The sequence below is a fragment of the Colius striatus genome, chromosome 5, assembly GCF_028858725.1.
Source record: "Colius striatus isolate bColStr4 chromosome 5, bColStr4.1.hap1, whole genome shotgun sequence".
NCBI lineage: Eukaryota > Metazoa > Chordata > Aves > Coliiformes > Coliidae > Colius > Colius striatus.
In genome coordinates, this window is record NC_084763.1 from 57,803,549 (window position 1) to 57,829,728 (window position 26,180).

General features: G+C 47.7%; 1 protein-coding gene across 1 annotated transcript in view; it reads left to right on the top strand.

Annotated features, from left to right (window-relative positions):
* The window catches only part of PTH1R (parathyroid hormone 1 receptor), a 98,033-nt gene extending 86,347 nt beyond the window's left edge, over positions 1-11,686 (top strand). The window contains exons 9-13 of the mRNA XM_061996638.1: positions 1,244-1,310; positions 4,375-4,469; positions 6,710-6,851; positions 7,835-7,876; positions 8,880-11,686. Of these exons, the coding sequence (XP_061852622.1) occupies positions 1,244-1,310; positions 4,375-4,469; positions 6,710-6,851; positions 7,835-7,876; positions 8,880-9,242 (709 nt within the window). The 3' untranslated portion in view covers positions 9,243-11,686. The remainder of the gene's footprint in view (positions 1-1,243; positions 1,311-4,374; positions 4,470-6,709; positions 6,852-7,834; positions 7,877-8,879) is intronic.
* The last annotated feature ends 14,494 nt before the right edge of the window (positions 11,687-26,180 follow it).

A 26,180-nucleotide genomic window follows, 5' to 3' on the forward strand; every position in this document is an offset into this window, starting at 1 on the left:
AGAAAGCCACCCTGAACAGCAAAACTGGTGGGAGAATATCCTAGAAAAAATATTACTGTGTGCTTACCTGGTGCACATTAAACATCAGCTTCTGCCTCCTGTCAGAAACAAGGTATGGATCAGCTGATGCTTTGGCCCCTCCACACTCAGCCTCATGGCTTCATATTCATACAGCATCCAATCTGCAAGGCCTCAAACAATCACATTTTGCCCTCATCGTGCACAGGCTTGACTACACAATGGGTTTCCTCCATCCAGGGTCCACCAGCAGAAGTGTGGGCGTCCCCAGGTGACTTTTCAAGCAGCTTTGCCTGGGAGGTTGTTGCTTTCCAGATGGGTTTTCAGCTCCAGGCTTGGAAGGACGGAGTAGCACAGCTACTGAAGAGTGGCACTGGCACAGGCTCATCCTCGTAGAGCCTTTCAGTCAGCAGCAGTGGTTTCTCTGCCTCTAGCTTTCCTTGAATAGCTGCCTGGGCAGTGTTTGGCCCACGAAATGAAAAGTGCAGCTGCCATGTGAGGGCTGTCTGGCTCAGATAAAGAAAAGCCTGTGGCACTGCTCGCTCCTGGTTGGAGAGAATTCAGGGTAATTAACACTGAGTGACCTTATTCAATGGCTGCTGGAATGCCTGGGAGGAAACAGTGTTCAGCTCCTTCTTGACAAAGGACCATGACCCAACATCCGTGCCACCAACATTTTGTCCTTCCAGCCCTTACTTGGGTAAGGGCTGAAGATGAGGAGGAGATAAGATTTAGTGGGGCATGGCTGGGTCTCGCTGCAAGAAGCACAGGAATCAAATGTAGAACCACAGGTATTTTCCCCATCACCACGTCTCCAATCAGGATGTGTCCCTGTGAAAAGCTGTGGGGGTTTGTTCCAAGGGATGGTGTTAGGTCATTTCAGCCTCTTTTGTTTTCGTGACAGCTGGATTACTCTCAGTATATATATATTTGCTGGTATGGAAAAGTATGTGTTGCTGTGCAGAAGGGACACATCTTGATGACTATGGAAAGGGCTGTTCCACCATTTAGAGAGCATGACTTTAAGTGAACTTAGTAGTGGCTTCAGTTTAACAGCAGCACAAGGGCTACTTCAAAGCCATGCTGACCGAATGCAGGGCTGCAACTAGCTCTTTCCACACCACACCAGGCTTTGGAGAAGCCCATCCTTCCAGAGTGGATTTATCCAGAGCCTGTTGCTCTTTTTAACCCAAGATTTCCTGATGGGCTGTCAATCTTTTCTCAGGTGTTGGGACTTGAGTGCTGGCAATTTAAAATGGATCGTTCAGGTGCCCATCCTGGCAGCTATCGTGGTGAGTACTGGCTGGTTGCAAGGGCTGGGAGGCAGTGTCTTTGCTCGATGCAGGCTCAGTGGGAAGAGTTAAGCCAAGCTGCTCCAATCACCCTGGTCACACAGCTCCTGCCTTAATAGTGTGGGCTCTCTACACATTCAGTTTAAGGGTCTTATCTTTGATTTGCCTGTAAGCAGAGGGGTTTATGAGCAACTTCAGGCTCAGGAGAAAACAAATGCCATGAGAGTAAGACCCTAAAATTGTTAAAGAAACAGACATTCAAGACACTATTTCCAGCCCATGTGATACTGGAAGCCCTCAAGGGTCACAACACATCCTCACTGGGCATGTCCAGTGGGAAGAACTGGAATTTGGGCTCCATAGCTGGAGCAAACCTTTTCCCCAGCTGTGCTTCAGCATCATCAGATTGTTTCAGGCTGGGTTTTCTGAACTGATAAAAGCTTGAGATGCTACAAAGGTGGGGAAAATCAAACCATGCCAGCTGTGATCAGAGACAAGGATAATCACTCGTGGAGGATTGCTGCAGCCTTCACCCAGGAGCCAGAGGGGACGTAAAGGATATAAATGGTGTTACCCAGACACAGAGCTGATCTCTCAGAAACTGGAGAGGTCATTATAAGATGTGATTATCTGCACAAGGGGAATTCATTGGGTGGTTGTGTGTTTGCTTGAGCAGGGTTCCAATTAGCTAAAGAACCTGCTTTCATGAATTACACTCTTTCCTCCCTCTGTCTTTATGATCCTCCATCACTCCTCCTTCTGATGGTTACATGAGTGCATGTAAACGAGCTTGCCCACTCCCACACATTCTAGTCCCCCTTTACATCCACCCACGAGCAGCTGAGTGGAGTTGGCAAGAACCTCTCTGTAGCCTTCAGAGGGTTTTGCATCGAGCTCTACATCCTTCCTTCTGAGTCACAAATCCAGGAGGCCTTGGAAGATGATCAGTGTGGGTGAGAAGTGAATCAGACCATCTGCATATAAACAGCAGGGAGCTTTCTGAGGTGAATGTGCTCATGGGTGCAGTTAGGTGAGCTGTTTTGGGCTTGGTGGGGGTGTTGGTGGTGGTGGGTAGTGTTATTTTCTTCATCAGAATTTCCTTTAGGTGGAAACTGTCCACCTGGCTCTAGCAATTAGTTCTGCACCTTGGAAGAAACGAATCAGCGAGACCACATGGTCGTCATTGGGGATGGAATAGTAAGATGGAGAAGAAAGTTCAGATAGTTGAGCTAGAGGAATGCCAGCAACCCCGTTGCATTTCATTTGAAGCCCAATTAACACAGGAGAAAGAGCTCAATTGAGGCTCGTCCTTGTAAAAATACTGCTCCTCCATGAGGCTGTGCTGTGCTTGTACCCTGGCTGTTTGCAAATGCAGCTGTTTATCATGCAAAAATATTCTGTGGGTTGCCTCTGTTTAATTTCTGTGGGTTCACATTGTTCACTTGGCTGCCTTTTCAATCCCCACACTGGCTGGTCAAACGTTGCTGGGCTAAGTTATGCGTTTTCTGGGTGTACTTTGCAAAAAGAAACCTGCAGGCTGAGGGGCTTAAAATCCCTCCCCTCTGCTGCTGACTTTGATGGTATGCTGGGGTCTGGATCTCTTTTAAAACTTAGCACATGGCTCAGGAAGTCAGAGGAGTTTCCCTCCTCACTCTGATAAGGGTGGATATCTCCAGTTTAGCCACCAAATGCAGAAGATCCCACTTTTGAGCTGGAAAAAACTCTCAGGAGAAACAAAGCCTCCCTCTTTTTTTCCCCCCTTTCAGGTTGGTTTCTGATGCAAAGGAATCCTGTGCCCCCAGGCTGTGTGCTCCCCTGCCTGTCTCTATGTCCATCCCTCCCTTATGACTTTTGTGCCAGTCAGTAAATTCCAACCAGATGCAATTCAGGGAATGGGGTTGCACGGGTGTTAAATTCCCACAAACCTCACAAAAAACAGTCAAAGAGATACAGGAGAGAAATTCTCCTAATGCCCCTTGAAGGGAAAGTGTGTAGTATGACCTTATCCCCCTTTGTAACACAGAGGAGAGCTGTTCCAAATGAACTTGCACCTCGTTAAAGGAGAAGGAATCCAACCACAGAAGACAAAGCCATAGCAAACCAAGCCCTGTTCCTTCAGTGGCTCAGGCTGCTCCTTGTCTTAAGAGGGAGGATAATTAACTCTTGGAACAACTCACTAATGACTGTGGTAGGATCTCCATCATGGAAACACTGAGACCCAGATCTGCTATAGCTCAGAAATGAATACAAAGAGGTCTTATGGACTGTCTTCTGCAGGAGATCAAACCAGAGGCTCACAATGGCCCCTTCTGGTGTAAAACTATGAGCCTGTGTGTGGAGTGGTGGTTTGTTTCCTTGAACTGCTGCTATACTGGCGTGTGAGTGGCTGCTGCAAGCCTCCAGAGACACCCATAGGCATCAGCCTTAGCCCAGCAATGTGGACCTACCCAGTGCAGACACAGTGTGGTCCCAAGAATGAGTTTGTCTGGGGCAGCAGCAGGTGGAATCCCAGACCCAGTGAAGCCAACCTCTGAAATGCTCCAGGAAGCTGAGAATCCCTCAAGCATCTCCCTTGTTTCTCATCTCTGTTAAGTGGCAGCGTAGCCATGAGATGCTGCTGATACTTTTTGCTGCATGGGCCACCACGAGCACGTTCCTGTAGGACTAGATCAGCATGGTTGAGCAGCTGACTACAAGACAGGTTCATAGATGTGTTTTCCCTGCATGGGAAGGAGCTGTTACTCCCTTATCCTCCTTATCTGAACCATACTGAGCACTCCTTCAGAGGAAGAGTTAGCAGTAGACACACAACAGAAGTTCAATTGCCCTTCTGCATTCTTGATTTCTCATCTCTCGTTGTGTCTTGGCCATGGTGCAGTTTGCTTGTCCTTCTTTCTTTCAGTGCATGGCAATGAGGCATCCTGCTCAGGACCAGTCACTGCCACAGCCCCTTGATTACCTTGGGGGAAGCTAAACACCACTGTCATCACCTGGATCTCTTTTTAACAGTTATCCTTTCTTTCTCCTTTTGTGTTTTTATCCCCCCCCCCCCAATCTCTTCCAGGTAAATTTTGTTCTTTTTATCAATATTATCAGAGTCCTAGCAACCAAGCTACGAGAGACGAACGCAGGGAGGTGTGACTCAAGGCAACAGTACAGGTGAGTCACATGCCTGCTCCACTTTTTGGGCAGCTGGGCAAAGTCCTTGTCTCACCCCTTTCACTACAAAGAGAGATTAATTCATGGTGCCTACCCTGTAGACACCTAAAATAAGGTGAGAAACACGTTGTCTTGCAAGCCTGGTAATGCAGAGCCACAGAATCTTAAGGGTTGGAAATGAGTCAACAGGAGTTTAAACATCTCCCAAGAGCTGGGGAAGCTGCTTGATAGGTTAAGGAGACAAATTGAGTCTCTTCAGACAGTTTAGAAGTGGCTGTGGTGGCCTCAAACCAAGGGTGCAGAAACAAAAGCACTGTTTGTGTTGTTGAAGCCCCTGAAACTTGTACCAATTGATGGGTTTCTGTTCCCCTCCTGTGCTTTGTAAAACTTGGTCTATTTGTTAAATGTGACCTTCAGTGGGTGTTTCAGTGCCTTTGGTGAAAGGAAGAAAGGAGAGATTCCTGACTCCTTGCTGGAAAAGTGGTGTTTCCTCGTTTGTTTTGTTCTCCTTTGTCCTGTCAGCTCCTCTCTCTCGGTGATTTGGGATGCTTCGTAGCGTGGTCAAATTTGGATGGGGAAAAGCAGATTGCTGAGATACCTCAGCTGCCTGAGAGCTCCCAAGCCCTCTCATAAGCTCCTGAGCAAGGCTGACCAGCATGACACACGCAAAGGAGGGAGAGCAGAAGGATTTGGGCTGCAAACCATGAGCTCATTGCTACCGTATCGCTCTCCAAACACAAGATGTTTCATTTGAGGCAGGAATGAGATTTGGCAGGAAAACACCTCTCCCTTTTTCTGTGCTGCCCTGTCAGGGCTCTGATTTATCTCTTTATTTATTTCTCCCTGGCTGAAGCTTGCTATTAATTATGGTTTGGATGAGGCTTTCTCCTTTTAATGTGCTAAATTCCCTCCGTGGTTTCCAGACCTGGACAGAGGAGGTACCAAGTCTTTCTGGTAGCGATGTTTGCCCTTCTCAATAACTGCCTGCACTTGGTGACTTGCTGTAACTCTTGGCAGAAGGTTTAAGCCTTCAATTAATATCCCTTCCAGGCAAGGTTGGTTCCCTCAGGAGCAAACCCAGCCAAGTACTCGGGGTTGCATTGTACCTTCCCCCAGTCCTGAACATAGGTCCTACACTGAGGTGGATCTGCTTCTTTAGAAAGGAGTTTTCCAAGTGGTGCTGCGGTCCAAAGCACCTTCTAAGGCTGTTCATCTTCTGCTTACCCCATAGTGCTCTTGATATCTAGAGTAATTCTACCCCTAGATGCACTTCTCTCTCTGCCAGCCCTGCTCATTGCACAGGAGGCACTAACCCAGCCCTTTGTGTCTTGCCTCAATAAGCTGGCAGGATCACCGAATGCTTGAGGTTGGAAGGGACCTCTGGACATCATCTCATCCAACCACTTCTTCTTAAGCAGTGTTCTCAAGCTCCTGCAGGTTGTACAGGACCATGTCCAGCCATAATCTGAAGCAGATGTACTAGATGACCAAAGGGCAGGGGCACTTGGGCTGGATGGTCTCTAAAGGTCTCTTCCAACCCCTACTGTTCTATGGTTCTATGATTAGGGACAAGGGGATTCACTGCCAGTGCATATTTCTCTCCATCACCCTTCCACCCTCTACCCATGAGCTTGACATAATCTCAGGCTGAAAAGGGCATCTCAGTGCCTTCATCTTTAGTACCTACAGCAGCATCACATGGGGGAATGTGTGTCTTTCCCTCACTACCAGAAAGACTTTGAGGTGCTGGAGAGTGTTGAAAAGGAGGGCAACAAAGCTGGTGAAGGGTCTGGAGAAGAGGTCTTATGAGAAGTGGCTGAGGGAGCTGGGGGTTATTTAGCCTGGAGAAGAGGAGGCTGAGGAGAGACATGAGCAGTCTCTGCAACTCACTGACAGGAGGTTGTAGTTAGCTGGGGGTTGGTCTCTTCTCTCCAGTAATGAAGGACAGGACAAGAGGAAACGGCTTCAAGCTGCACCAGGGGAGGCTGAGGCTGGAGCTGAGGCAGAACTGTTTCCCTGAGAGGGGTGTCAGCCCTGTGCCAGGCTGCCCAGGGAGCTGGGGGAGTGCCCAGCCCTGGAGGGATCCCAAAGCCGTGGGGCTGAGGTGCTGAGGTGCTGTGGGTCAGTGCTGGCTGTGGCAGGGTGAGGGGAGGGCTTGGTATGAGGTGGACAAGCCCGGCTGGGAGATTCCCTCCATCCACTGATTCCCTCTCTGTCTTTCTCTTTCCATATTGCTCCAGGAAGCTGCTGAAATCTACCCTCGTCCTCATGCCTCTGTTTGGCGTTCACTATATTGTTTTCATGGCTATGCCATACACAGACGTGTCAGGGATTCTTTGGCAAGTTCAAATGCACTATGAAATGCTGTTCAACTCTTTCCAGGTATGGTAACTGCTAAACTATGTGGGCAAACCATGAGGCTTCCAGTGGGAAAAGGAGGGAAATGAGAGTGCAAGGTTGCCTTTGGAGACAGGGCTGCTTTTACAAGACACCAGATTTCATTCCCAAGGTGAATCTGGCAGTGTTGTAGCATCCATTTGATATTTGCAAAGCACAATGTGTAAAGGCTCAGGGTGTCCAACAACAACAACAATGTTCCTGTTGAAAGATAGCTTGCCCCACAAGATAAATCTCTTTAGGTCCAGGCTGTATGTAAGATGGTAGAGGCCCACAGAGATGTGTTGTTTCCAATTTGCTTTTCCCAAGTTGTCTTTCAGTCTTGTGAATGGATCCTCTAGTTCTAGGCTTGGGCAGAAGGCAGGTTTAGTTGCACTACTGGTGCTGTATAAGGCATAACAGTAAGAATATGCAACTCTCTATAAGCAGGGCAGTGTGTGACATCACTGCACACCCATCCCTGAGAGATCAACCTTCAGCTCACGTGCTACTGCCTGTCATCATGACTGACCAGCATGGCTGATGAAAGGTGGACAGAGGGTCTGGCCAGATGACAATTTAGAGAAACTGTATGGGAGATGGAGACCAAGGTTGCTTTCGTGTGCTTTCACAGTGCAGATGGGATAAAGTAGTGTGTGACCTCAGCACCACCTGGGTAAACTCTTGGCCAAGAAGAAGATGTGGACAGTTTGCTCACATCTGAATTCCTTTGCTTAGTTCTGCTCCACTGGCAGAGCAGGAAAATTCCCATCAGGATCATCTTCCATGTCTATGTTTATGTGTGCCTCATGCACTACTGAACAATGCAAAGTTTCTTACTCATATTATGTTCATGAGTTGTTGAATACCCCTGAGCACGAATGCCACTCACTCCAGAGGAACACAGGGGCTCTGTGCCACTCCATCAGGAAAGAGATACTCACATGCAGCAAGAGTAACCCTAACATGTTGTTTCTTCTTCCTTCCAGGGATTTTTTGTTGCCATCATATACTGTTTTTGCAATGGAGAGGTAAGTCATCAGCTGCTTAAGTATTTCCCTCCTCTGTTAGGTTAGTTCCTCACAAGGGAGGTGAGGTGGATGCACTTCAGCACACCATCACTTGGCTGGGGACATAACCCACTGTTGCACTCACTGAAAGGTCTGTAGGTCCACAGGGAAAGTTGATACCCTGACTTTTGATGATGTAAAACATCCAGGTCAATATGTCAGCAGTAAATGAGCTGCTGGAAGTAGCTAATGGATAAAAAACCACATGTTCTTTCTTTCCCCAGCACAAGTGCTCTTTAGTGCTGCTTAATTTCAGATCTGTGGCAGGGAGAACAGTGGATTGATCGAGTAGCTGCCTAATCAGAACGATGTTTTGATTTCCCAGGCTTTTTTTGACCTTTTTTCCCCCTCTGTTTGCAGAGTGCTATGCTTTAATGTCTCAGTTTCCATTATTAATTCTCTCTTTGGCTGCAAACTTAAGCAGCTGGATGGTCAGTGGATACACACTGAGAAAGAAGAGAGATGCTCTTTCAGCCTCGTGCTGGTTTATGCATTTCAATGGGGAAATGCAATTACAAATGTGCTGCTTATGTTCTATAGCATAAAACCAAGATGGAAGTCACATCATAAGGGGAACTGATCTCATCCTAGCTAAAACTGGCCTCCTCTGTCCAAAGGATTCAGCTAACTCCTTTCTAGAAGGAAGTCTGTGCTGGCTCAGGTGCATCTGAGCATCACTTACACTTGATGCTCACAGGAGGTTGAGGATTCTCCTCAGGATGTGCTGCTCACCATCCCTTAACCCTTGGAGAGAGCCAATCCACTTTTTTGGTCAGATGTTTTCAGCCATTTAAGCTTCCAAATGCCCTTTGTAGAGGGATGATTTAATGTGAATTTCCTGTCCTTTCCAGTGTCACTCCCCAGAGAGTTTCTCACCCCTTCTCTCCATGGATATTACCTCCTTCTGATGCTCTGTGTCCCTCTCTCCTCCTACTCATGCTTATTCTTGCCTCTTGTCTCTCAGGTCCAAGCAGAAATAAAGAAGTCATGGAGCAGGTGGACATTAGCACTTGACTTTAAAAGGAAAGCACGAAGTGGGAGCACAACCTACAGTTATGGACCAATGGTTTCCCACACCAGCATCACAAATGTAGCCACAAGAGGAGCACTTGCCCTCCATCTCAACACAAGACTTTTACCAGGGACCCTCAATGGACACAGGAATTTGCCAGGTTATGTAAAAAATGGCTCAATTTCTGAGAACTCCATGCCTTCCTCTGGACCAGAGCAGTACAACAAAGATGAGGAGTACCTGAACGGCTCTGGGCTTTACGATGGAGACAGACCCGCGGTACTTGTGGAAGAAGAAAGAGAGACAGTGATGTAAAACAGAGGAGGAGGGGGGAAAACAACAAAAGGAAAGAAGCAGCAGAGAGATGAAAAAGGTTCCTGGAGAGCATTGAGTGGGCAAAAGAGTATCAGGCCACTCATGGGATGCCAAAGGGTTTCCATACAGTTCCTCTGTTCTGTGGAACGAGAGGTTGAGTTATATGGGAAAAGAAAACAACCAAAAAGTGAGGCAGCAAAGTGGCCAGCTGTTGATCACATCCATGTACTCAGTGATCTGTGTCTCCCTGGTGTTAGTGGAGGCAGGGCTTTGCTGTCTGCTGAACAACAGAGATACTGAGAGTTTGCAAGGGAGGGGTTGCCAAGCAGCAGCACGTGGTCCTTGGACCTCTTGGAGAGCGTGGGCAGCCAAGGAGGACAGGAGTCTCACCTAGTAAAGCAAGAGTCTTGTGGGGAGTGTACAGTGCCATCTTCTTGCAAGGGTACAAGCCACCCTTGATCAGCATCTTCAGTTTGGTTTGCTCTTTCCTTGTAAAGTCTGCCTGGTAACACACACAACACTGATCAAGACTCCTTGGGGGTCAGAGCTGCCTGCTCTTGCAAGCACCCAACAGAGCTCACTACAACCATTCACAGGTTCCTCCCTCAGGCAATCTCATTCCTTAGCATGGGATGGGAAGGGAGAACAGCTCATGGTTGCTGGATGCAGGCAGCAAACTCTCTTCTCCTCTCCCTGACCCGAGTCCCAGTAGGAAGGCAGAAGGCAGTGCAGTGTTAGGGTGGAAAATGTGGTCACCACAATGTGCAACGCTGTTGTTCTTCCAGATGCAGCAGTGGAGAGAAGCCCACCAAGAGGGTCGAGGCAGGGTGGGCAATTTGCAGGTCTTGGGTATGTGTTCCTCTGTGTGTGTGTGTGGCTAAAACCAGTTCAGAGTGTAGCTAACTCAGCCCTCCCTTTCTGTGAGTGCCCACGGGAAGGGGCTTCACTCATGTTGTTTAAGCCTCTAAGCTGCTTCTCATTCTGAATTTCCTGCTTCTCACTAGTCCAAACCCTCACCAGGAGAAAGGCTCCATCAGCAGCCTGCCTGTATCCCTCACAAGCACCAGCTGCTGGGTACAGACAGACAAACCCAGCTTCAGGAGGTCCAAAAGCAGAAGCTGCTGACTAAAAGCACGGGGCATGTGGTCACCTCCTGAACATCTTCTGAACTGCTCTTTGTGTTTTGGTCACACACACTCATGTGTACAGCAGCTCAGACTGTACCCTGGTGTAAAACAAGTCCACCTTTAACCAAAGTCCTTGAGTTTGCCTAGAGATGCTCAGGTGAGGAAATGCTATCGTGGCTGCCTGCTAAGGGAAGTGCACAATGAAATACCAGAGAGACCAGAAAGGTTTTGTCACCAAGCAGACTTTTTGCAGGGTGTGCCCAAAAGGTTGTTTTCTGATGCACATCATCTCCAGCAACAAGCCAGAGCTGTTGGCCAACAGCAGCTGATCATCTAGCAAAGGGTCTCTGACACTTACCAAGCACAAAGCAGAATTGCCCAGATGTGGGAAACTAGGAACAGTGACCAAACATCCTCTGGCAGCACTTGCTTCCCCAAGGGAAGGACTCTGGCTCAGCTGCTTCTCCTCAGTCCTTGTTATAACATCACCATTCCCTTCCTGCAGTCTGAGTCAGCTCCTCACAGCCCTTTTTGAATCTCATTTCTTTTATCCCTTCTTGGCAAGTTTCTTGTACCTGAAGCATTTTGACCTCACCTGGCTGTTACCCAAATGGAACAGGAAAGAGGTGCTGTGGAAGTCTGCAGAGGTTCTTTAGGATGCAGGTGTGGCTGCTGGGATAATCTGCTCTCTATCCTGGTCCATTACATACAGCTGCTGGGTCACACCGACCAGCACTGCTGAGATGCATCAGCTGGGCTTCTGAGGGCAAATAAAGGACTAACCTCCAATGGAGGTCAGGAAGAGCAGTTGTTATCTTGTGTCCCACATCTTCTTTAAATAACCTTTTGGGGTAGGGCTTGATGCAAAGCCCAATGAACTCAAGGAGGAAAACAAATCCCTCCCTTTGATATCTCCAAGTTTTGGGTTGAGAATTGGTAGCAAATGTGGTGGCTGAGAGGCAGCCCTCTGTCAGGCCCTGAGGAAGCTCCTGAGCAGCTGCAGACATGCATCAGCAGGTATTTAAAAAAGCCAGTATTTATTTGTGATGGTCTTTTGTTGTTTTGCATCATTAAAATAAGTCAAAACCCACCCACTACCAAATGGCAGCTATTGCAGTGTAAGGTTTGCAGAGAACAGCCTTTGCTTGTGGTTTCCTGTTGTTGTTGTTCATATGATGATGATATTCTAATAATTGTGTTTCTTACTGTCACTTCACTGCTGGAACAAAGGAAAAAAAGGCAGACAAAGACCAAAAAACAACCCCCCAACTGCTGACTCACTCTTTGCTTGTGTTTGTTACTGTGAATTGGAGATTAATAACGTTGGACAATTCCTTAAGCAAAGCCTGAGGAATTAACAACAGCCATGAAATTACTGGAAACCAAAGCCAACAGCCCTCCTGAAGCTCAGCCCTGGCTGAAGTGCAGTTTGGGGGTTGTTTGGAATGAAGGTCTTGAGGCTGTTGTTAAAGGTAGATCAAAACTGCACACACAAGGCATGTGCAGGGGAAGCCTTTTCTTAATCCTTTCATTTACACATCATATGTAATAGATTGGGAGGGTTTTTTTCCTGTGTGTCCATGTGCATGACCAATATTCATGCAAAGTGCTGGGGAAATGCTGATCTCAGAGGAGGGGAGTGACTCTGCCATTGAGGCACAGCAGGATGTATGTTTGTCAGAGCCTGCTCCTATCTGTCAGCTGGAGATCCAAAGACACCCTTCACTGATTTGAGTGAGGAGAGGATCAGACCTGTGTCTAAAAACAGAGGAGAAATCACAATTTGCAGCTGTGATTTGCTCTGGAAGGGCAAGCAGAGTGGTGCTGCTGGCACTTAGCCAAAGCCTCTGGATGCAGAATGGGATCCCCTTCGCTTCCTCCATCACCAGATGGGATGATTTCTCAAGGATAGTTCATCCTTGTGCACAGGTCTGAGCCCAGCTGGGGTGACAGTTCTCCTGTCTGGTTTACCAGTGCAAACACAGCCCTGACAGCCACAGGAAACTGAAACGTGCTGAGCTGAGGGTGCATTTGTCTGTGATTCATCTCAAACCCTGCAGGTAGGACGGGGCTGGTGCCCATCCTGGTCCAGGTCCAACATGGGATGGTGGCCCAGAGACAGCAGATTGCTTTGGAGTCAGTGTGCAGCAAACATAGGCAAAGTTCAACTCAAGGAGGAGGCAAAGGTCCAAAGAAGCTGCTTGTCTGTCTTTTCCTAGTGTTCCATGTCATCAGCTTTCTGCCCCTTTTCTCCTCACCCTGCAATGCTCAGGAGCCCTACAGACCCTGGTGCTTCTCCAAGCTGGTTGAGGTGGCAGAGGCCAAGCTGGGCATTGCAGTATCCCAGCTGTCTGGCTCACATGGAGAGCAATCTCCTTGCCCATCTTTTGGGGTGTGTTCTCTCCTCCAGTGCCACAGAGATGTCAGGCTTGGGCAGGGGATCTCACTCCCTGGCAGGTTCATCTCACTGTACCAGCCCATCACCTCTATTCCCATCCACAGCAGCATTTTGGTGTGAGCCCTTCCTACTTCATCTACCTCTTTCCTGAATGACCACAGTGATGTTAAATGTTCCTCAGCCTTTTGCTTCTTAAGGATGACTTTTCACAACAGCTTTGGCATTTCTGCTCTGCCTGCAAATGTGCAGACAAGTGTTTTTACACCTTCTATATACTGTTTGGTCTTGTTTCAGGTGAGATCATGTCTTGTCCTATTCCTCACCATTCCTTGACTCTGCTGCTTCTTTCCTGATACACATTAGAGCCACATCAGTTCAGAAAGAGCTCCCACAGTGGAGCTTTTCAGACAGGGATTGGCTTTGTTTGTCTGTGTATTGGCACTTGGATGAAGGTCACAGAACATCCACGGTGCTGGTAAGAAGTTTCCACTTTTTAAACTGTGAAAAATAGATGCAGAGGGAAGATCTCTCCATTTGCTTTTCTTCCTGATAATTGCTTTGACAAAATCAGTGTTCAAAGGTTTGAAATTTCAGGTTCTGTTGGCTCAGGAAGCTCAGAAACCTCATGCACAGGTTGAGTTCTCTTCCCTTCTCACAGGCTGACCTTTCTGCACACCTTCCCCCTCAGAAAGCTTCAAGAATCAGTGACAAGAGTGATCAGCCCATCCCTTAACTCATCAGAATCTCTCACTACAACCAGTGACTCTTTCACCTGAGGTTAGGACTGCATGAAATGAGAGAAAGCACTTTAAGAGTTGACCTCTAAGGGAGAGGTTGTACAAACCTGTGAAGTCTTTTAATGTGCAACATTGCCCCTCGTGTTCCCCTCCTGTTGGTGCCCATGAGTTTGCTGGTCACCAATCTGTGCCTTGCCATGGGAAGTCATGCCTGCTTCACATCCTCTCTTTCCAGCCTGGTCTGAATTGTTTCAGCTGTAACAGGAAGCCAAATGGAGACAGAAAGTTGGGTCAGTGTTTTCCAGACTGGTGGATAACAGCTTCTCAGTCCCAAACTGGAACTAGACTGATGGCTGCAAGTTGTAAACTGCTCAGCAAGTGAGGAGGCTTTGTCTGAAGGCCATGGGCAGGTTCATGTAGGTCTTCACCGTGCCAGCTCCCAGCTGACAGCACTTGCTAGGGAAGAGGTCAAGTTGCACCCTCAGGCAGGTCTGGGAAAATCATCTGTTTTCAACAAGCTTCAGCTTTGCTGTTTGATTTTGTGGTGTTAGTATTGTTTTTACTGCCATTGCTGCTGGGCTGCAGCGTTCTGAGAGCAGGCACAGGACATGTGTGATATCCTTGCCCAGCTACAGAGCCCTTCAAGCATCCAGTGTGAGTGTTCAGGCAAAGCAGATTTTATACCCCATCCCTCTAGGATGTCTTGGAATGAGAAAAGTACTGAGTTGTAAAGGAAATGGGTCTGTGAAAGGCCCTGTAAATAAATCCCCATCATGATTGGCCATGGCTGTCTGGATTTGCCTGGAAAACATTGTAGTTCATAAGTTGCATAAGTAAAATAAAGGCCATCTGCAGACAGTCCTTGGAAGGCATTCTGTCTTTGTCCATGGAAGTGAAAGGCTGAACCTGCCAGACAGCAAAGACTTGTAATATGCAAAGGGGCTCCTGATCAAGATCCTCCTTTAATTGGTGCTAATAGACATCTTCACTGGCTGCTCTTTGGTCTGCAGGAGGTTGTGGAGATTTTAGAGCAGATGTTTTCTACTGAGGGTGCAGCAGTTGAAGCTGGGACTGAGACATGCTGTTTGGCAGAGCTGGCAAACTCCGTGCAGCTACATCCCTGTAGCATTAGGCTGATGGTGGATCAACTGGTTTAGATCTTTGAGGCTACATGTCCTTAGGGGGCAGAGAAGGGACACCATCAGGGTGGACACCCCCACCCTGTATGTCAACCCCAAATTCAAGTTGGTTGGATTCCTTCTCCAACACTTCCTCTTCTTCCAAACTGGCCCTACAAAGCAACCCTCAAAAGCTTCCCTAAAGAACACAGTTGAGCATTTCATTTTCCATTTCCCAGGGTTTCTCCATGGCTAGAAACCAATCTCAACTCTCAGTCTCGATGCAGAGCCTCAGGATGGGAACGTGACTTGCTGAGATCAGTGCCCTGGTCTTGCCATGCCCATCACATTGGGTTCAGAGCCCAGGTACCCTGGCAGAGGTGGCAGTTCACTCTGTCAAAAAGGTGTTTTTGTCTTGATGAGGTTGTGAAAGGGCACAGAGAGCAAGGAGGCTGGTCTTTACACCATACTCAAGAAGGATTATGAACGATGACATAGTAATGATAAGGTTTCCTTGCTTTATTCCATCAGGCTCTGCTGAGTTCCTTGCTGGGGTCTGGGCAGTGTCTGGCTTTCTGGTTTCACCAAGGAGATCCCTGTGGTGAGCAGAACAGCTGCAATGAGCAGCCAGAGCCATGCAAAGGCTGGCTCTAGGGCAGGACAGTTAGAAACGGACCTGAAGCTGGTTTTCTGTTCTCTGGCAGAAGGCAGGAGCTACTCCACTGAAGTTAATTAAGTCAATCCAGTGCCAAGGCAAAGCAGATCAGAATCTGGAGCACAGTTCAGGGCTCGTGTACAATTTGCATAATGGAGTTAAAATAAAGCTTCCAGCTCCAGAAACACTCTGCTGAGAATTACTCTGCTTGCTGCTTGTGATTAAATAAAAGGACACCCAGCTGTCACAGAAACCAATTCTGCTTTATCTGTCCTTGTTCAGACCAGCCTGCTCTCCCCACTGCCACACACTGTGGTCACTCAGCCACACTCAGCTCTTTCAATTGGAAAGGGTTTTTCTTAGCCCCTCCTTTCTTTTCTTGCCCATTCCACTTGCATGTGAAGCCAGATCCTCCAAGCTTTCATGCTTCCTTCCAGCTTTAAGCTAACCCAGCAACAGACTAAGATAATACCCACATGTTTGCCAGGACTTTGGGAGGCAAGTGGGGAAAAGAATGTCACAGGGGAGCATGAAAAGAAATGATAAACAAGGTTCCTCTGAAGCCTTTCCCACGGACCAGGGCCAGGTTTGCAAACAGCATTTCATCCTCCAACTGAACTCGCTCATGTTTTGCTCATAGAAGATCTCAAGCCACTGATCTTCAAAGCCACACGACCTGCAAAGCTCACACAGTGTCTTTCCACCGTCTCAGAGGGCTTGGAGTCACACCTGGCGTGCTGCTGTTAAATATTAGCACTTAAGTTTGGTTTTATACCCTGATCTGCTTGTTTGGCTCCTGCATCCTTCTCCAGTTGGGTCCATCAGTGGTGTTTCAGAGTACACTTGCAGGACTGTGCCTCGAGCTGCCTTTGTGGCTGTGGCACCCATCTGGGGCCATCTCCTCTCTGAGCATGTCTCTTGGTGGTGAACAGTACTGACAGGCAGCCATGCTGCTTTGGAAGGGAACCAAAGGCAGTGTTTGCAAGGACATAGTGCAACAAGCTTTGTCCTAGCCCAGAAGGGATTTGCAAAGCAGGGTAGGAAGTCAGCTCAGACTCTGGCAGAGGGCAGGAACAAGGGAAAATGTGTGGAAGAGCTGACCCAGATGATCATAAGCAATTAGGAAGTCTTATAAATCTGGCTTCTTTTCAGGCAGACCTCCCTATCCATCAGAGATCTCACAGAGGTAGATTATTGCACAATTGCACTCCCTCCTAAACAGGAGATGTCTTAAAGAGGGGGGTGAGTAACAAAGGCAGTACAACTTTCTCTTTCTCTTCCTCCCCACTGGCACTTTTCTCTCCTTTTTTCACCTGAAAAAGAAAGGAGATGGAGGGTACATTAGAACAACCTCACCATGAGAACCTGGAGTTCAGACCCATTCTTCCACAGAATAACTTCTCCCTGTGACCATACCAATTGCTTTCCCAGCACATTCATCAAGGAATCTGATGGTGTTTGATTGTTTTCCTTGGGCTGAGGGTTAATGACTGTGGTGTGGTGTGCAATAACACAAATGTGCTGGCATCCATTTGGGGTGAATTAACACCCAAATGCCTGTTGCTTTCCATGGAGTGGGTTTCACCCATAAATTCTGGAGAGGAAAAGGGTTGTGATTCAAACAAATCACCTCCTCTTCTCCTGAAACTTTACTTGCCACTCACCTTGCAGAGTGTGTGTTTGCTTTAGATCAACAGTACTACAAGAGCAGAGAGCAGGCATCAAGAGGTAGAAGATGGTCTGAGTGAAATGCTTCCTGAGTGACAGCATTAGGCTTTTGTGATGGTATCAGCTTCTACATGTAGGGATTTGGGACATGAAGGATATTTGGCCAGAAAAAGGCAGGGGATTAAAATGTTTGAGATGGATGGGATTAGTGTGCATTGGCTTCCCAAAAATGCCTGAGCCTACATCCTCTGGAACAGAGATACAATACCCACTTGAAAGACTGCCTAAAATGAAGGGTGTTCTCCAAACAGGCAGAGCTCAGGTACCTAAAACAGGAGACAAAGCTGTGACTTCACCAGAGAAGCAGCATCTATTTAAACCAGAGCATTACAACAGGCAAGAGCCTTTCTAAGTATAGGGCTGGCTGCTCCTTGCCAGGCCAAGCTTTTACCTGTCTAAATCAATCATTCTTCCTGGAGAGCTGCAGGAAAGCATGAGCAAGAGGACTTCTGTTGTTAGAGGGGAGATGGTTTAAAGGACAGACTGCATGAGGCAGAGCTGGTGGGAGGGGAAAGTCAGTTGGTGGCAGAAGGGGAAGGATAGGCATAGCTAGGCACCATCAGCCAAACCCATTCCTTTGGTCCACCCCATCATTCAGGAGCACTATGTCAACCTCCTGCCACCTGCATGAGCTGGGGCATGCACAGAGGTGACAGACCTGCTGCTAAAACTCATTGCTTGGTCTCAACGTGGTGATCACCAGGAGGGATGGGGTCTGGCCGTAGGAAAAGGGACTCAGCCATTGCCATCAGTTTGCCAGGCTGGGGAAATCTGTTTTCAGGATATTGGCTCCTTTCTTACAGTCTTGAGCAGGAGGGAAAGGAGCTGGAGTGTGTTCTTCCCTCTCCAACACCAGGCTTTCACTGAAGTGGTTTCTTAAAGACCTTGTTTCACTTCAAGAGAGGGACAAAAGGGCAAAAGCTGTGGTTTTGTTCCTCTGTCTTACAGGGGTTTGCCCTGTGTGTGTGGCATCAGGCAGGCACTGGACTCACATTCCTCCCCTTCTGCTTTCTGCATGGACCAAAGTACTGAGTGGGAAATGACAAACCACAGCTGTATGTAAAAGGGAATTCCAATAAAAGCAAAGCGTTACTGATTCTCATCGAGCAGTTCTGCCGTGTCTTTTGCTGCCTGTGGGACTCAGAGCCTCCAAACAATGCCTTCAGGGGCACCCTTGGGTTAGCTCTTCCTCTGGGTTGATGAGGCAGGAGCTCCATGAGCTCCTCCCAATCGTTAAAGATACAGAAAGATGGGAGTGAGCTGTGGCTCTGGAAACCCTTTGGGAAGATCTTGCACTGGGTGGCTTAAATACCTCAGTTTGTGTTTTTCAGGAGCTGGTCAGCTCCTGACAGGAGGCTGTAGTGAGGTGTGGGTTGGTCTCTTCTCAAGTAATGAGTGACAGGACAAGAGGAACTGGGCTGGAGTTGCCCCAGGGGAGGCTGAGGCTGGAGCTGAGGCAGAACTGTTTCCCTGAGAGGGGTGTCAGCCCTGTGCCAGGCTGCCCAGGGAGCTGGGGCAGTGCCCAGCCCTGGAGGGGTCCCAAAGCCATGGGTGCTGTGGGTCAGTTGTGTCTGTGGCAGGGTGAGGGCAGGGGTTGCACTCAATGATCTTAAAGATCTTTTCCAACCAAACCATTCCATGTTTCTAAGTAAGAAAGTTGATTTACTGAAGCTGAAATGTGTCTTCTCCTCACAGAGTTTTGTCATTGCAATTTCTGTTGATGCAAACTGTGCTTTGCAGAGGGGGAAGAACTGGGCAAGAGAGCTCCTTGCCTGACCATTTAGCCCATCACCCCCTCTCTGTGGGCTGTGTTCCACCACCACTGCAGCACTCCCATCCCAGCAGCGTTTCCAGCAAAGCCAGCCAAGGACTAGGGGTGGACAGAAGGAGTGAAGAATTTCTGCTCTTTTAAAGGAAGAAGCTTTGAATGATGGGCTTAATCTCAATAAGCAGCCAGGTCCCAGCAGCAAGGAGTGGGAACACTGCTGCCCAAAGGCACAGGTACTTGCTCCAGATGGAGCTCCACAGGTCTTGGCTGATAATGAGGTGGGCTATCTTATAGATTGAGTGTCTTGATCTGACTTCAATATCAACATCCTATAACATCCAGGAGAGAGAACAATCACACTGCAGGTGTTCAGCCTTACAGAGCTCCTCACCCCTATGCCAGGGAGGTTTTTATGGTTCCACTTTGGTGTGGGACAGGAGCAGATCTCCCTCCCATTCCCACTCCCGTTGTTTACACACAAGCAAGCTTCACTCACGGGTTCTAACCTGGATCAGGCTGCAGATAGGCTGACTACAGCCCAAATCTTTGCTTTCAGTCAGGTTTTCTTTCACCTGAATGGAAAGGACCAGGACAGAGGACACTGCAATTCACCTACCTCCAGGTGTGCCTCAGTGATTTCAGACCAAATACATGATGGTAAATGACCAACCAAACGGATACCAGTTGCTTGGATGATGCAGTTCAGTAAGTTTGAGCCTTCCCCTCATCTCACATTAAGGCTGTTTCCCCACATCATTTGCCCTGGAGTAAAAAGATACATGGCATCTCTCTGGCCCTGGCCCTGGCCCTAAACATCAGCTGGAGACTGCAGAACAAAAACAAAGCAGTGCTAAAAACCAAATTGGACAAATCACCTTGTTCTCTCTCCCTAGTTGCAAAGCCCAGTGCTTTCCAGCTCCATTCTTCTCACGTGGTGGCAGTGGCTATTTTGAAGGATGCTCTCATGCCACCTGACACTCTCAGGGTATCAGTGTCACGAGGAGTGCCTCGTTCCATTCACAGCTGTGTGATGCCTTCATCCAGCATGGCAATCCACAGACAATGCAGGGGTGGTTCCCTGGAGCACTGCCCTGGCAAGGAGAGAAGGCTGGAACTGGGCACGAGAAAATGCTGCTCCTCCTGAGCATGAAATGCAATTACAGTAAAACCTGACTGGTGGAGACCTCTACAGAATGCCATCCCCACTGGCCATGGCAGTGTGACAGGAGGAGCTGAACTCAATGATCTTAAAGGTCTTTTCCAACCAAAATGGTTCTATGATCACCAACCAGAGAAAATGTGACTTTCTGCTCCATCCCATTCCAGGGTAGCTTGGGTTCCTATGATGGGCCATTCATGGGCATGAGGAGCAGGGATGTTGGCAGCTCTTCTGTTGCTCATATGGGGGATGTCTCATTAGGCAGAATCATTTTGCCTGTGCAGCAGAACAGAAGATGACCAGCACAGCAGGGAGTTTTCCTGCAATGGACTTGTGGTGCACAGAGCTGGCAGAACAAAGGTGGGCTGGGTGCACTCTGCCTGGAGCTGAGCTGAGCCAGAAATGGAACCCTTGCCCAATGGGCACCTAAGAATATCCCTGAGCCCTTCTATCCATGCTGCCAGAAGTCTCACTATTAAGATGCTTTCTCTCCAACTCTTTTCTGCACTTTGAGCCAAGAGTTCAACCCAAGCAGGGGCAGATGAGAGGTGCCTTCAGGTGCAACCTAGGTGAACCTGGAAAGGGAGGTAGTGATACTCAAAGACAGAGACAAGCCAGATCTAAACTGACTAGAAACATGCATATTTTTTCTCCCCATGAGAAAGAGAAGGCTGTTTGTAGCTGGCTGAGCATTTGGCAGTTCCAAATCTCTTCAATTTTCCCTCGAAGAACAAAACCTTGGTGAGTTTTCCACTTCTCCGTGCTCCAGTGAATGCCACAGAGATTAACAAGTCACATTATCCAAACTGGAGCACCTTCATCTGCCCATGGAAAACAGAGCACAGCTAAGCAGCCAAGCTCTGAGCAAGAAAAAGACATTCAATCCAAACTATGTCTGTTTGGAAGCAATACCCCCTTGGAGATGAGGAGGATTGATATCTGCCAAAGCACTAACAGATGTTCTTTGTATGCAGTAGTGTATGAATTCTCTGTAGGAGGAACAATGGGAGCTGATTTCTCTGAAGCAGCAGGTATATTGCAAACCAGGTTCCAAGCTGTTGTGTGTGTGTGTGTGTCTGGTGAGGGAGGATGGCTTCCTTGAGGGCTGAATTGTGGCCACTGATGCAGTAGGATGTGAGCCAACTAGGCTTCTCCCTGAGCCTATCTGGAGTGCATCTATCAGTTCCAGCATCAAAATAGCTCATGTAATACTTGTTGAATGTGCTTTATGGCCTGCTTGGGATATAGCAAAGCAGTGAGAACACCATTATAAAGCAGGAAGACGTAAGTCTGATCTTTAAAGGCTGCCCACTCCTACTTGATGCACAGGTCTGATTGGTTTGAGAAGAAGTTACATGGAAGGTCTCTTCCAACCTTAAGATTCAAGGTTGATTGCTGCAATGTTCCTGTGCGTCGTTTTTACTGCAGTCCTTCCTCTCTCCTGAAGGAATAAGCAATCCAGGAGGGATTCTTAGCCCACCAAAAGTTAAACAGACCCATCCTCATTAACCTTTCTGAAGGAACCAGAGCACCATGAAATCCAGAGACAGTGAAATCTCTGATGAACTGAACTGACCCTTGTGAGGGTCAAGATCTGAAAGATCATCTAGAACACGAGATCCCTAATGGATGGAGAGCCCAGGAACAGGAAAGAAGTCCTTCTACTGAAAACACATGAGAGACCAATATTCCAAACACAAAAGAGGGAGCTATGGCTGAATGGGAGAGAAATCAGTGACCTGCAAACTCAACTCACCCTCATGGGTTGGCTCCTACCTATTTGGTTCCTACCTCACACTTGTAAGCACACTGGGAGTTTGGTTAGAAGACAACATCCTCAGGGAAAGGTCTGAAGGAATTTGAGGTGGTAGCAAGAAAGATTTAGCTCATACATAGAGTAAAATCTCTGTGAGAGTCCTGGAAGCACTATAGCACTGAGGTGAGATGGAGTAGGAGAAAGCATGCAGAGGAACTGAGTGAATAAAGGACCAGAGTGAGTTCACTGGGACAAGAAATGGTGTTAGTGAACAGGAGCTTCTCCAAAATGCCAGGTATTACTTATTCACTCAGTCTAAGCCTGAGAAAAACCTTGTTTAAATCACACACAAAGGCATGGGCAGAGCCTGTGTGCAAGTGTATCAGCAGAAAGCCACTGAGCTCCAAGGGATGATGTTGACCTGCACAACACAACCTGAGTTGGTAGGGAGATACTTAGGCTACCAGAGAGCATGAGGTGTGGGAAAAGAGGTAGAAAATACCTGTGGCACGAAGGAAGGTCCTTGCTGGTGAATGGAATCACGGTAAAGGGAATTAAAGGGAAGTCTTGCTGAAACACCCTCAGAAAGGTTTTCCTTTGTAGAATCATAGAATCATTATGGCTGGAAAAGACCTTTAAGACCACAGAGTCCAACCCCTCACCTCACACTGCCAAGCCCATCACTAAACGAAATCAGATCCCTCAGCACCACATCTATGTGCCTTTTATATATCTCCAGGGATGGGGACTCCACCCCCACCCTGGGCAGCCCCTTCTGATGTTAACATCCCTCTTGGTAAAGCAGTTCTCATGTTTCTCTAGACCTGCTTCCTAGGGACACAACTGGACTAGGCATGGTCTGAAATTCCATCACCTTCTATTTTCAAGCTGCACTTTCATAGTGATGTTTGAGCTCCTGCTGTTTTAGTACTGGGAGAGGCAGGTGCAGCTCTCCCATGAGCTCCTCCACACCAATGGTCTTCACCACATGCTCCAAGTCATTCCCTTCCCTAACAAAACCCCAGATCTTATCCTCCCTCTCCTGCATGAATGCAAGGTGGTTGTACAGCTGCCTGCTCTACATGGGGGAGTGGCTGGAGAAATAAGCAGCAGATGACCTTTTTGTACTAATTGTACTGTCCAGGAGCTGATATTTCATTCTTGAATTGCTATTCTTCTTGTTCTTCCAACATTAAACAGTGCCATATCTGGATGCTGATGCTGTCTGTACTTCCCTGATCTATGGAAAGCATTTGCTTTCCCAAATGGGGGGTTGCTGCTGTTTCTGGTTACTCACAGCAGAACAGGAATGACTGCCACGAGTGATGCTCTGCAAATGCAGAAGGGAAGTCTGGGGCAGGGGACATTGGACCACAGAATCCAGAGGATCTTCAGGGTTGCTGTAGGTAACCCTGGTATGTAAATTCCCTCCCAGGCTCATCAAATATTGCCTGACAATGAGCTGGCTTGCCTGTGCTCTCAACTGCATCAACAACCCAAAGCCTGTAAAACACGACACCCTGTTTCGCTTTTGGGAAGGGGAAGATCATGTTGTGTGTGACTTCAGGTTAGGCTTGAGCCATGTGCAGTTTTTTCCTCCACAGCCACGAAGAGTGGAAATCTAATTTTTGGTTTGGAAAGCAAGCTGGCTTCTCTGGTAACCACAAGCCTGTAGGAATGGAGTCCTGAGAGGAAAATGCCAGCTCTTGAGAAAGCTGCAATAGACACACAGGAACCAGCAACGTCATTTGGAGGTGGGGGGCAAGAGTTATTGGGGAGAGTGTCTGGCAATAAAAAAAGCTGGAGGAAAAGAAGATATGAGCCTAATCCAGTGGAATCCATCCAATCCAACACAATCTTGTTGAGCACTCTGCACATTCTCCTGTTCAGCTGCTGTCTCATGCCACCGAGTCCTAAACTGCACAGTGAGGAAAACACATCTCTGCTGCACTCTGAATTGTTTCCCTAGCAAAAAGTATCTGGGGGTTTGGGGGAATGAGGTCTTATGTTTCTGCAAAGAAATCCAAAGTTAAACATCTGGAATGCTGCAAAATGCTTGCTGGAAATGTATCTTCCCCTCTTGCTAATTACCACGGCGTGCAGAGGTTTGGCTTTCTCTTGGATTTAGCTCAGTTCTGCCTTGTTCCTCCACCAGCATCTTCCCTGATCTTGTTATGGGTTTGAGGTAAAAGCAATTTCATAAACCTTCACACGCATCTGAGTGGGGTTTTTTCTTTGCATTCAGCCTAAAAAGCAGAAAATGACCCCAAATTCATTCCACACTGACAAAAGCCCACTGGGCTGCAGTGGTGGGAAGAGCTGCTTTATCTCAAGCATTTCCCCAAAACTCATTGGCTGGTTGAGGGGGGTTAAGTAGCAATGTAAGATTCCAGGAGATGTATACTTTGATGCTAAGTCATCCCCCTTTGACACCACTGGAAACTGTAGATAGGATGGAGAAACAGGGGGCTGGGCTGGATGATGTGTAAAGGTCCCTTCCTACCCCTGCCATTCTGTGATTCCCAATACAGAGATACTGGGATGAGTAGCAGTCCCCACTACTTCATCTCAAACTGGAAACAACAGTTCAGGCTCAGGCAGAAGTAACCAAGAGGACACAATAGCAGAGTGTCAAGACTGGAAGTAGTTTAGTATAGATTTGGTCACATTCCTGTACAATGAGTTAAGCTAGAAGAGACCTCCAGGGGCCATCTGGTCCAACAGCCCTCTCCACAGCCTGCCTTTGAGCTTGGTGAAGACTGAATGCCACTGAGGTGTGCAGCCTTGCAGACTAGTAGCATGTTTTATAATACCACCCACTGACAGATCCAAGCCACAGAGAGAGAGATCTTTCAGCTTTCCTGAATGCATCCAGCTTGGCTTCAGGGGTTAATGAAAGTCAGATGAAGATGCCAGCCCTTTCACTGTGCTGCTGGCTGGGAGATCCTGGGGAGCATCCCAAAAGAGGCCACTTCTGCAAGATGCAAAAATCTGGAAGCAACTGCAAGGCCCACTGGCTGGCAAAAAGCATTTTGATCAGAAGACAAGGCTTGTGTTTCTTCCAGTCCCCAAACTGATCACAGGGAGCACACTCAGTGGAAAGCCAGGATGACTTGTAACAGAGGTTCATGATTGTTACTCTAAGTACAGCATCAAACTCTCTGTGACTCTGAATCAGTGCAACCCTGGGAGCTTCAGCTGCAGAACTGGCTCACAGGTTGGAATAAGACTCTATGCTCTGGAAGATTCATTGTTGTCAGAGCCAATGTGGCAGAGTCAGTGCAGAGGTGACTGTGAAACTGGGAGGACAACGGCACACACGAGGTCACATTGGAAGATCTTATTAGCCCATCTTGCTTTAAGCCCTGCAAGAGACTGTTTGGTGCTTCTTGTTATGGAGAAACAACACTACTTCTTTCTTTGCTCCCTGCCCTGACAACTCTTTTACACCAGGTGATAAACAACCAGCCTTCATTACCGTTTGATTGCATTACCCTTTGGATCAAACCCAATTATACAGGCATCTTCCTTCTCCAAACATCTCTGATTAGTTTATATCCTCTGAAATTATTCATTTCCTCAACTAACCTCCTCTGCCCTGGTACACAATATACATTTACATACATCTGCAGCCTCATTAGCTTGCACAGGCCAAAGATACCTGTCCACTCTCCAGGTCTGAGCAGATGCCAAGAGGTTGCTCTCTGCAGCAAAGTGAAGTGGTTTTGTCATCATTCTCAAGGCTTTCTATACCCAAATCTCTTTCTAAACAGCTCTGTGCTTTTGCTAATGAGGGCATTTCCCTCATTTTCATCAAGCTTGTTCCATGGAGGAGATTTCCCAAGCCCTGGAAGCAGTTAAAGACCCAACATTAAGTGCAGCAAAATCAGCCAAAGGTGTAATTTTGTCTGTGCTGATCAAAACAGCAGGCTGGGACTCAGCACATCTTCCCTTGTGTAACCTGTAGCCACCCTGTAAGGCAATGTCTGATGTCTGCAGCAAAGCACTCTGCAGACAGCCAATGGAAAGTGCCACAGAAGAGCAGAACAGCTTAAGGATGGATGTAGGAAGCTTAATAATATCTCAGCTTATCAGAGCCAAGAATAACACTCCTTTTTTTCCTCAAAGAGGGGAATTCTAATGCTCTTTCATTATAAAATATATCTGAGGGGGGAGGGAAAGAAAGAATCAATTAGATGACTCTGTGTACTTGGGGATTTTCCAGATAAAGAGCTGAGACAACTATTCAGAGCAAATGAAGAGCCAATTAATGTCTAATTTGCTGGTATCGTTTAGCAAGCCCTGCTGGGCACCTGCAGGATGCTGTTGCAAGGGAAGCCAGGGACTGGTTCTCATGGATTAAGCACATTGACTTTCCTTTGTCTCAACCTCATGCATTTTGCATTACTCCACGGGAGGAAAGATCACGGGTTCATGTCCCTGCCTTCACCTTGAAGTTATGAACAACCTCTTCATCTGTCAAGAGGCAAAG